General features: G+C 35.1%; 2 protein-coding genes and 2 long non-coding RNA genes across 4 annotated transcripts in view; 3 read left to right on the forward strand and 1 right to left on the reverse strand.

Moving 5' to 3' along the window:
* Positions 1-3810, forward strand: part of LOC111418149 (uncharacterized) — a 39591-nt gene extending 35781 nt beyond the window's left edge. The window contains exons 5-6 of the mRNA XM_023050611.2: positions 2786-2971; positions 3028-3810. Of these exons, the coding sequence (XP_022906379.2) occupies positions 2786-2971; positions 3028-3693 (852 nt within the window). The 3' untranslated portion in view covers positions 3694-3810. The remainder of the gene's footprint in view (positions 1-2785; positions 2972-3027) is intronic.
* LOC111421684 (nucleolin-like) overlaps positions 1-12501 on the reverse strand; it is a 376547-nt gene that overhangs the window by 312036 nt on the left and 52010 nt on the right. The gene's annotated exons all lie outside the window — the stretch shown is intronic.
* LOC139431967 (uncharacterized) lies at positions 3970-12238 on the forward strand. The gene is made up of 3 exons (XR_011641993.1): positions 3970-7125; positions 7187-7313; positions 11557-12238. It is a non-coding gene; the product is annotated as an uncharacterized lncRNA (long non-coding RNA).
* LOC139431986 (uncharacterized) lies at positions 10377-10931 on the forward strand. The gene is made up of 3 exons (XR_011642016.1): positions 10377-10590; positions 10649-10740; positions 10798-10931. It is a non-coding gene; the product is annotated as an uncharacterized lncRNA (long non-coding RNA).

Raw genomic sequence — 12501 nt, forward strand, 5'->3', positions numbered from 1 at the left:
AATTATATATCTATACTGATACAACAATTTAAAAATTTTATTAGGTAGTATTAAATAGATTTTAATTACCTTTTGCTAACCACGATCGCACATATTTTTCAGGGTTAAATTGCGTTAGTGGTGGTCCAACGCAGTTTATGAATAACAGTGCAGCAGTTGTTTCCACCGACAACGATTTCATTCATTGAACTGAAATTCCTCTCACATTCGCTAGTGGATATTGGAATTGATGCAATAACGTTTAAAAGTAGTTTCAAATCATCAGGAATTTCTTCTTTTCTTCCGCTCATTTTGTAGAACCTAAAGCCACGAATTATTTGTACATCATTTAAATAGAACTGAGTACACAGATGTCTAATTTCTTTATCACCATATTGTATTTCTACTTCACCATCATTTGATTTTGGCCAATTCTTCGGCTCAATAACACTAATACTCGCTAGTAAATTAGTGTATGTGTTTTCATTTTCAATCTGACTTGTCTGACGTTTGGCATCATAACGAGAACCATGAGAAGACGAAGTTGTTATCATACGATTCCTCATGTTATTTGCTAAACTGGTATACAGCTGTGTAGTATATATGGGTACAACTCTACCCTCATGAAGTTGTATACCTTTGTATGTATTTTCTGAGATAGAGCACAAAAGTTCATCAAGTTTGGGTCCTGGTTAAGTAGTCATGGAGTCGAAAATTCGAATTGTACGTCTCATAGCTTTATCAGCTTCAACAAGAGTAATGTTTTGACGCTGCAATACTTCTGACAAATCTCCCATTTCATCAAGAGCGTCAGACATAGCATGTAGATTTTTTAAAAATTGTACATCAGTCATAATGTTGAGTAAACCTTTGAACATAATGTTGTTTGTATCTCTAGTCAAATCCTTAGAGGCTGTCTTAAAATGTTCACAAAGTGCTTGATAGTTATATAATACAGCATTGATTGTATGTTTGCTTGATGCAACCCATCGAACAGATAAAATTCTTCCGATTCTTAAAATTTGCGCCTCAAGCGAAGCTGCTGCCTTTTTGAGCTCATTTTGGTTTTTGGGCCATAGGTGGTATAAGCTATATAATTTATCTATAAAGATTTTAAAATGGTTGATACCACTGACTTCATTAACGCAGTCATTGACAGCAAGCTCTAATCTGTGATTAGAGCAGTGCCACACTAATAAATTTGGAAATATTGTTTGCAACCGCGTTGCTACTCCGGACTTCTTTCCAATCATAACCGAGGCTCCATCACAGGCAAAGGCTATGAGGTGCTCTTCCAGAAAAGTTTGATCAAAGCCATATTTATTTAGGCATATCAAAAGATCCTTTGTGATATTTTCAGCAGTTGAATCAGTCAGCTCAATTAAGTCAAGATTAAAGACATAGGTACCGTCTAGATTTGACGAGGAATCTTCGAAATTTGACCTTATTACTACAACCAAAGTCGTTTTTTTGCTTAGGGTTGTTGACTCGTCTATCAAAACTGAGATTTTCCTTTTATTGTCAATAATATTTTTGCATATGGCGTTTTTCATTTCAAATGCGATATGAGTCACAATGTCATGACACGTTTTGTCAGAATATAAAATCTTACCCATAGTTAGTCCATTTGAAATTTGTAGATCTATATCAACAGGCAGATCAGTAAACGGCCTTTGATTTTTCGCAATTTTGTAAATAGTTCTGAAAACTCGTTCAGTGGTAGTAAATAATGTTTCATTCATTTTGTCAATCCCTCCTTCAATGGTCTTTTTTTTTGCATGCTCTAGAATTTCTATGGCCTTTTTATGAGCTTCCGAATGTTTGTGTTCAAATATTTTTTTACGTAGGCTTGATTGCTGTGACTCCCGAGTCTTTCCATTTTCTGTCACTGAACATTCTTGCCACGGTTTTGAAACTCTTTTATTTTTGTCACTGTGAATGGCGAAAGAATCCACTTTGCCACAAACTAAACAGCTCAAAGCCTTATTTTCGACGATGAGCCAGTCATTGTTTTCTTTGAATGCCTGGTACTGGCTTACATTCCAACAAGCAGGTATGTGTTTGATGTTATCACTGTTCTCATCGACCTTACTCGGGCCACTTGTGCTGGGAAGATTTTGATAATCTTTTTCCAATACTGTTTTCTTATTGCTGATCGGACTAGTCTCGTCAGGCTTGTGTGGCCTCTTTTTAAGCCAATTTTGTAGATTATTCATTTTAAATACCTACGCGACCGACACTGGACCTACAACGACATTGTAAATACAAAAATAGTAAGGTTAAAAATTTTTATTTATTGTTAGATGATTAGAATGCATACACACTGTCACTTCAATAAACTATCAACACTAATCCTATCCACCAACAAACAGGAACGAAATGAAAATAACACAGTCTATATCTTTTAAGATCAAAGACAAATGCATTTGTTGAAACTATGCTTCCAAATGCCAATGCGAACTCGGCTTAATCATGCCTATGCGCACACATACATCGTCGTCACGAGAGATCTAATTGTACGCGCGGTTTTTAAACTGAAAAGCAAAACTTTTACGAAACGGAACGGTGATTTCACGAACCGGAACAGCGTTCCGGTCCATTTCGAGCACTGAATAAAACCATAACATTCCATTTAAAATAACGATTTTGTGGACTACTTCCGGTAGACCATCCTGAAAAGATTTTAGATCCAAAGACTGAGATCAACATCCCATATAAACAAAATTTCATAATCGTAGGTGTAATGGAATAAAAAAACCTTTTTGGCGAACTTTTACGATTTTTGTTATACATTTTAATGTTCCAGAATGAAAAACGTCTAATTTTTAAAGTTTGGAAACGTTCCAACGGAGTAAGCCATCCCGATATGGATTCAGATATCATAATTGGTTTTGCTGGTTTAGACCTGACCGTTTTAACCGCAGGAATGCCCAACGTTTCCAGTTGGTTTAACATTTTAGATTTTTCCAGTAAATGTAATGGTCAAATCAAAGTAAGTATCTCAATTTTAAGTTACTTCTTTAATAAAAAAACAAAAAATTACAACAGATAACAGTGACCCCACAAGAAAACGTTAAAGGTCAATATAATTATAAAAACATTCAAAAGAGTTTAAAACCTATTTTGGATAATAACGAAAAATTTGAAGAAAAAAACAAAATTGAAAAATTCGTAGAAATCGATGAAGAACCTGGAGAAGTTTTAAGTCGAGCTTTAAAAAGAAAGTTTACTGAACTCGATGAAATTACACAAAGGTTACGTTTAAGATTGTCACATGTAACTAATGACGAATCTGATACTTCAAATGACGATGAATTCGCTGATGAATTTGAAAAGGATATTAATACTGAATGTGAAGAGGATGTCGAAATGGACGATTTTAATAAATTAACGGAAAATTATCAATTGAATTCGATTGATGTAAATCCATCGACATCTAGAAATGTTGATCCTTTGGATCGTCATTTACTTGAAAGTCGTTTAAAATTGGATAGTTTATTTGAAAAATTAGCTTTGTTATCAAATAACGATCCTGCTCAAACCTTTTCCAATCGACATATTTCTGGTTGTTCTGTGTCTAAAGATAATAATGATGTTGAAAATAATGCCAGGTGTAATATAGATATTGAGGAGAATTCTTTTATAAACGAACTTAGTGGTCAAAATTGTATCGCGACGAGACGTGCTCCTGAAGGTGCAGGAAATAATAAGTAAATGGTTTCTTTTATTGTATCTAAAAGAATTTTTAATAATGTGTTGTAGTGTAAGATATAAAATGGTTTTTATGTAAGGTAGTATTTAATAAAAAATAACACTAATCGATAAAGAAAATGTTTTTTATTTTTTTAATTTTATTCTTAATATCTTAAATTTTCAAATACTTTTAAGATTTGCAAAAATATGGTTAAAGTTGGATCACTATTAAATTACCTTTATCCATATTTGAAATCTTTTACAGTTACTTTACAAATGACAACAGCTTTTTGATAATAAATAATGTCAATCAACAACTTAGTACCTCACCTGGTGGAAATCTTCCAGGCATGCCTGGCGCTTCGCTATATACCCAGACGGTGGCGTAAGGTCACAGTGAACCTCATACCAAAATCGGGTAAGCTTGATTATTTCACACCGAAATCATTTAGACCAATCAGTCTCTCCCCCTTTCTTTTGAAAACTCTGGAAAGGCTGTGTGATCGCTACATTAGAGATTTCTGTCTTCCAACTAAACCAGTAAATCCTAATCAACACGCCTACACGCAGGGCAAGTCCACACTAACAGGTCTTCACTCAGTGACCAGCTTTGTTGGTGGAGCGCTGGACCTAAAGGAGTCCGCCCTGGGTGTTTTTATAGATATAGAGGGAGCTTTTGATAAAACAACTTTCTCTGGTATTAACGAAGCCTTGTTAGAGCATAATGTTCCACCGACTCTTTGTGGTTGGATTGAGAACACGCTTAAACATAGGATAGTTAAGCTTAGGGCTGGCGATGTCAGTCTTCAAGGAGGAGTTACTCGAGGCTGTCCACAAGGGGGTGTACTATCCCCACTTTTGTGGAACCTCATCCTGGATAGCCTCTTGAACCGCCTCGCTGAAGCCAACTTTATCACAGTTGGTTACGCAGATGATTTAACCATTCTCGTCAAAGGCAAGTATATAAACGTGCTGTTTGATAGGATGCAAGTAGCTCTTAAATTGATAGAGACCTGGTGTGACGAACAAAGACTCTCTGTGAATCCTAAGAAGACAGAGTTGATTCTTTTCACACGGATGAGGAAGGTTGGCAAGCCCAGAATGCCATCCCTTGCTAATACTCCATTGGCATTGTCAAAAGAAGTTAAATATCTGGGCATCACGCTTGACAATAAAATGACATGGAGAGCCCACCTAGATAATAGAGCTAAAAAAGCGTACGTTGCATTCGGTCAATGCCGGAGGGCTATAGGTAAGACATGGGGTTTGTCACCCAAAAATGCCCTCTGGATTTACACGGCTGTAATCCGACCTATGCTTACATATGGTGCAGTAGTATGGTGGTCAAAGACCCTACAGTCTACATCTACTGCTGCACTTATTAAAGTACAGAGACTTGCGTGTTTGTATGTTACAGGTGCGATGCGGACTACCCCCATTACAGCCATTGAAAACATGTTAAACCTAACGCCACTTCATTTGTTCATCCAAGAGGTGGCATTGGTGACCATGATTCGACTGCGAGCAGCAGGAATTCTAATGGGTGAGAGAAACAGTAAAAATGCCAATCTCTGGAACGAAATGGTGGAATACTCACCAATTCTGGATTGTGTAACGGACATTACACCCCTACAACATATTTGCTGTTAGTCCTCTCTGTCGCCTCTGTAAAGAGAGCGAGGAGACGGTCCGACACATCTTGTGTGAATGCCCCACTCTGCAAGACCTCAGAATGAGAGACTGCGGAGAGGAATGGCCGACCACAGATGGCATCAGGAACACACCTCTGAGCTGTATCCTAGCCTTCGGAAATTCCTTAGGCTGGTTGATGTAGCCGGAGAGAGTGTAGGAGGACGTACAAGGGGCCCGTTGGGGCCTAGGTGCTGTATGCGGAAGCATACCCTCCGCTTTCCTACATACATACAATGTCAATCAATTAGAAGAGTTTTTATTAGTGGGAGAACCGACTCTTATTAGCTATAAATTTCATTATATCAGTGTGGGTATGATGTCCACAATATAAATAAGATAATATATTTTAATAAACAATAAAATGAACCACATTTGAAATACTGATAGATTGATAATGTGAATGATAATAATAATTTTATATGGTAACGTGGTTTTGTTTGTACATGTCGTACGCACAGCATGCTACAGCCACTTCCCCTCCTATAAAGATTAATAAAAAGAGGAATATGGTGGTTAAAAAAAATTCATACATAAAAATTGAAAGTAACTTTTTTTTGAATTTTTATGTTTTGAAAATTGATTACCTCGCTGTGGTGACATGCTGAGTTTTCTTTTAAAAGAAATGCTGGTTTAAGGTTGTTGATATTAACAGCTACTTTCTTGTTATTTTTGAAAATTACAAAATATTTCGGAAATGTTTTTATCACTTTAAATGGGCCTTCATATCTTGGTGTTAAAGAGGGTTGAATCCCATTCATTTTGACAAAAACAAATTTTGAAATAAATAAATGGTTTTTGGTTAGAATGAAAAACTGTGTTTACTGGTTTCAAACAAGAGAATGCTTGTCGTAAACTCAGTGGCGGACTAAGGCTAAAGCGGGCCCTAAGCAACATTGTAATTTCGGACCTATTTTTCAGTCATGAGTCATGACACATACTTTGCGTTGGGTAGTTTGGTTTTAAAGCATACAGGGTAATTCAAATTCAACCCCTACCATTGGGATCTCAGAAACCATAAGAGATACAGAAATGGTTAAATTGCGTATCTTAGAGCTCATCATTTTTCAACTAAGTTTTTAGATCTAGCCGTTTTAGTTTTTAAAATATGGCCGAAAAACAAAAAAATTACTTTTTCGTTTTTTGCCTATAACTTCCTTATTTTTCCCGCCTCACACCTGACGCGACGCAATTAGTTATTAATTAGCTTGTAATTAGTGTTAACTGATTAGATAGTTACCGATTTTTGATCTCGTCACTTCGAACCAGTTTCTGAAGAAGGTTGCAACATGGCATCCGAAACGTCAAACCTTTTATTAAAAGACGCACGGCAAAACCCGAAAGTTTCTAGTGTTAGTTCTAATTTTAGGTTAATTCACACCGGCCGTGACAGCCTCGTACTAATATGGAAACTAATACTCATAAAAAATCTCTGAAATTTAAACATTGATTATGGAACTGGATTAGGTATTTGTAAAATAAATATATATGTATCTTATTTTCTTGTAGCAGAAAATGTCAAAAAGTTGCGCCATTAGTGGATATATTCAAAGGTATGGAAGTTTCTACCGATTTCCATACCCACAAATGTATCCAGAAATATATCAAAGATGGGTTTTATGTTGTGCGCGAGAAGACCTGCTTCAGTGTGAACAGTTGAGGGTTTATAAAAATTTTCGAGTTTGTGATAAGCTTTTTCGACGGGAGGACGTTGGACGTAACAACAAATTGTTGAAAGGAGTAGTACCATCATTAAATTTGCCAGTATGTGTATAAAATTATCAAAATGTTGTTAGGACTGAGGCATATTTCTTTTCACATATAGGATATCAGTATTTAGAACTCAGTACCTACTTCAAGTGCTTCGAATAACACGCCCACTACTCCACATACAGATATGGGACTTCAGGTTGCTTCAACATCCACCAGTGCAATCTCATTGGAGACTCCAGGTAAGAAATGATGTGTTTTATAAATCGTTTATTTTGAAAACCTCCCCATTTTTTATTTTCTATATGGTTAAATTACCCATAATGGCATATAATATATTAATAAGTATTTAATTAGTTATTTATTAAAAAACGAAATATCATTCAAAAAATGTTTAATTTCCCTTTTATTACAAAAGAATGACTGGTGTGAAGTTATCCATAAATCCCAGCAATAAACTTAAAACATTAATAATTCCGTAACCAATACGATTTGGATAACCAAATTTCACACACAGGTCACTCTTACCCTCAAGAACAGCTAACCACCCCAATTTGGTAAAAAAAATTTTTTTCAACCCTCACCCCCGAAAAAGGGATGTTTTCGCCCTGATGGGCACCTTCGAATTAAACGAAATTCTACCACATAATAGAACACACTTCTAAGTATTTTTATCAATTTTCAAAACACCGTAAGCCCTAACGGTTTTCGAGACAAAAAATCAGTATTGTAAACCGCGGATGGGACTTTAGGGGTGAATTTGATCCCGATGGGCACTTCTGAAATTTATGAAATTTTAGGATGGTTTAGAGGATGCCTTCAGTAATTTAAGTCAACTATCCAAACACCGTAAGGTATAACGGTTTCCGAGAAAAAAAATTTGTTATTAGACACTATGGATACACAGCGCGGCGCGGACTTTGGGGGTGAATTTGACCCCGTTGGGCACCTCCAAAATTGATGAAATATTATTATGATTTAGAGGATGCCTTTAGCGATTTAAATCGACCATCCAAACACCGTAAGGTATAACGGTTTCCGAGAAAAAAAATTTGTTATTAGACACTATAGGTACACAGCGCGGCGCGGACTTTGGGGGTGAATTTGACCCCGTTGGGCACCCCCAAAATTGATGAAATTTTAGGATGATTTAGAGGATGCCCTTAGAAATTGAAATCAACCATCCAAACACCGTAAGGTATAACGGTTTCCGAGAAAGAAAATTTGTTATTAGACACTATGGGTACACAGCGCGGCGCGGACTTTGGGGGTGAATTTGACCCCGTTGGGCACCTCCAAAATTGATGAAATTTTAGGATGATTTAGAGGATGCCTTTAGCGATTGAAATCAACCATCCAAACACCGTAAGGTATAACGGTTTCCGAGAAAAAAAATTTGTTATTAGACACTATGGGTACACAGCGCGGCGCGGACTTTGGGGGTGAATTTGACCCCGTTGGTCACCTCCAAAATTGATGAAATTTTAGGATGATTTAGAGGATGCCTTTAACGATTTAAATCGACCATCCAAACACAGGCCACGGCTTCAGAGAAACAATTTCGTTATTAAATTGTACACGTATGTAGAGCAGATAGTACACAGGAAAAAATCGTGTCGTGTAAAAATTTTAGAGTAGTTGGTAAAAAGAACTAGAGTAAAAATTGTAATATCACATGGTAAAAATAACTCTAATGTACACTATATTTAATATTAATATAGAGTTCATATATTATTCACTTAATAGAGTAGTTTTTACAGTTCTCTAAAGGAGAGTTCTTTTTTACTTATGTTAGTGAAGTTATGTAATATATAAAACATTAAATTTTACACTAGACGTGTACTTTTCCTTCGGGTACTTCGTAGGCACCGCACTATTTTGCTCGGGATTACTCGTCGGTACCACGTGATCAACATGTGGTGTATTACAGCTAAAATTTAACGGTCATCTACTAAACGAGTCGGAACTCGATAGCGTCTCGAGACCTGATTTACGCGATATAGAAAGAAAGAACGATTATTTTTATTTTAATTATGTTTGCCAAAATAAAACATTCATGATGTAAAATTAGTGGAACTTCCGGAAGATTTTACATACAAGTTCCTTGTGAAGATTGGTAAAAATGTGCAACTTGGTGCAACTATACAAATAGGAAACTTATAGAAGGCTCATTAGATGCAGTTTTGATGGTGACTCGGTGGAAACTTTAAAATGAATTAAGTATTATATATGTTATATGTATATAAACAGAATTTAATTTTTTTAAATTTAAGTTATAACAATATATTACAAGTAAAAATAAAAACAAATATTTTATAATTTTGATTTTTATTACAAACGTAAAACTTCCCTAAAAATACTCCACTTCCTATTAAAAATTAACACTAATAAGTGTAAGATACACACTATTTAGTGATATTTTGTCAATTAATAGAGTAAAATTAGAGCGAATTTTTAATAATTTACACTGATTAGATTAGAAATGTATCTAATTAGAGTCACGACAACATCTAGTTAGATTACATATAATACACTGTTATGGAGTAACGATTTTACTCTATTTAATAAACACCATCTTCTCACTATTTAGTGTAAATTTTTAATCTATTCACCTACACTATATAGTGCAAAAAAATAACTCTAAATAAATTGGACCGATCTGAACCATGTTTTAGAGTTGATTTTTACTCTATATTTTTTCCTGTGTAGGTGCCTTTAGCGATTTTAATAGATTATGAAAACTGCGAAACTCTTAATATTTCATGGAAAAAATAAATTTTGTTAAGAAAGGCATTTTGTAGTTTTATGGGCTTTTAGTCGTTACTGGCAAAGGGTAAGAACTCCGCCACGTGCAGTTACAAAAGGCGCAAGTATTAAGGAAAAAATATGTCCATATTTTTTGCATTATAAGTGCATTCCGGGAAAATAGTTGCCGACTTATTCGGTGTTGTCTTAGAGCGTCATACACATTTTTTAGATTTTGCCAGAAGGGTGAGGAGTAAACTTATAATATATAAAGATTCCTCAGCTATTGCAGAGATCAGCTGTTCTAGTTATCTCTTGTTAAAACCAGTGACCAGTGAAGATGTCGACGAAATTACTGTTTTTGGGCGATAGTAATTTTTGCCGAATGCTACGTACTAGAAGTAACTACAAAGTAAGTATTTGTTCTAACAGATGTGAAATTAATTCCTACTAATGGTATATATTTTAGGACGACAACCAAAACAGTCAAGCAACGGAAAATATTTCCTCGACTTAGCAGTACGCGGTCAAACAATACTAAAACTTTTGCGGCGCGCAAAGTGTATTCCAAAAACATGTTCCCCTTGATTTTGTGGAGATATTGTTGAACGTCATATCGTTATAATGATAAGAACTAAAGATATACTCCATAAAACATCACCATCCCAACTGAAGTCCCAATATTCTCACCTCTTCCGCTTCCTTCTTTCCTTAAATCCTAAAGGAATACAAATTTGCACAATTCCTCCCTGCAAAAACTTCGAGTCTGTGAACGTAAGATATTATAACTTCTATGTCATACTATAAGTAAATACTCTCCATGGCTTTATAGGAAATCAATCATTACATTCGACGGTTTTGTGCTGAAAAGCAAATCAATTGTACCGACATTGAAGCAATTGTTAACAGAACCATGATGGAAGGGTAACAAAACGTAAAAATGTTTCTTTTGTTATGTATTTAATACAAATTTCTACACAGGGATGGCATTTACTTAAATGAACAAGGGTTGGAAACGGTCTGGAACGCGGTAGCAAGTAATTATAATCATATTCTCAATCCATTACACAATTTAATTATAAGTAAAACAGACCATTAACATAATAAATTTCTTTCTCTATCAAAAGTCCACCCTCCAAATCATCCTAAAATTTCATCAATTTTGGGGGTGCCCAACGGGGTCAAATTCACCCCCAAAGTCCGCGCCGCGCTGTGTACCTATAGTGTCTAATAACAAATTTTTTTTCTCGGAAACCGTTATACCTTACGGTGTTTGGATAGTTGACTTAAATTACTAAAGGCATCCTCTAAACCATCCTAAAATTTCATAAATTTCAGAAGTGCCCATCGGGGTCAAATTCACCCCTAAAGTCCCATCCGCGGTTTACAATACTGATTCTTTTTCTCGAAAACCGTTAGGGCTTACGGTGTTTTGAAAATTGATAAAAATACTTAGAAGTGTGTTCTATTATGTGGTAGAATTTCGTTTAATTCGAAGGTGCCCATCAGGGCGAAAACATCCCTTTTTCGGGGGTGAGGGTTGAAAAAAATTTTTTTTACCAAATTGGGGTGGTTAGCTGTTCTTGAGGGTAAGAGTGACCTGTGTGTGAAATTTGGTTATCCAAATCGTATTGGTTACGGAATTATTAATGTTTTAAGTTTATTGCTGGGATTTATGGATAACTTCACACCAGTAAAAGAATGTAGTATAATTTTTTAAAGTTAGATTTCACATTACAGGGAAACCCCGCTTAATGGGGAAACAGCGTTAATCGGGATCATTATTGGATATTTTTTGACAGCTAAACAATGGGAGAGTTTATTGGAGGAAGTTGATGTCCACCAACAAGACGACTTATCACCAAAAGCCCAACATTTATACAGGAAAGCAGTGATGTATAAGAGGAAATTCCAGCGCCAGTGTATAACATCCCAAAGAAATAAAAGAAAATTATTACCAAAGAGAGAACTTTTTAAGCAGTCAATTTCAAGTTTAGACAGACTAAAACAATCCTTTTTTTTTTGAGCCAATATGGCAACGAAGGAAGAAGGTTGCAGGGGAGGCGTTATACACTTGATGACAAAATATTGGCATTACATTTAATGCTACAAAATGGAAAGGGGTATAAGGTGTTATAAAGTGTAAAGTTACACTGGGAGGAATAAACAGATTCGCGCTCTATCTATTTTTAACATCTTTTAACAAAGTTATTTTGACTCTCAAATGTGTTGTAACCTATCAGAATTTAGTTAAATTTACCATTTTTTCACGGTAATATTTCACCTTATACCGAAAGAGTTAAATCACTTTGTAAAATTTTTAGCAGTGTATCATTAATCATTACACATTGTTTATAGTTATTGTTCTTTTATATTAAAATAAGACTTTATGTTTATGATAATAATTTTAATAAAAAGATTATTAAAATCCACAAATGTCTTATTTTTTTATTTAATTCCATACAAAAATATTAGAAAATTTTTTAATTTAAGATTTATCACGTTAGCCGCTATTTAATTTAAGGGTACTCAATATTCCTAGCCTGCAATTGATAACTTTCCAGACTTTGATGTAAATAACTTTATTTAAGTGTTATTTTATGGCAGAAATAAAACAAGAAAAATAAACAAGGTACTATCGGCCAAACCTTATTTACTACATGGCGTAAGGGACAGAAAACAAAT

This window comes from Onthophagus taurus, chromosome 11 (genome assembly GCF_036711975.1).
Source record: "Onthophagus taurus isolate NC chromosome 11, IU_Otau_3.0, whole genome shotgun sequence".
NCBI classification, from domain to species: Eukaryota; Metazoa; Arthropoda; class Insecta; order Coleoptera; family Scarabaeidae; genus Onthophagus; species Onthophagus taurus.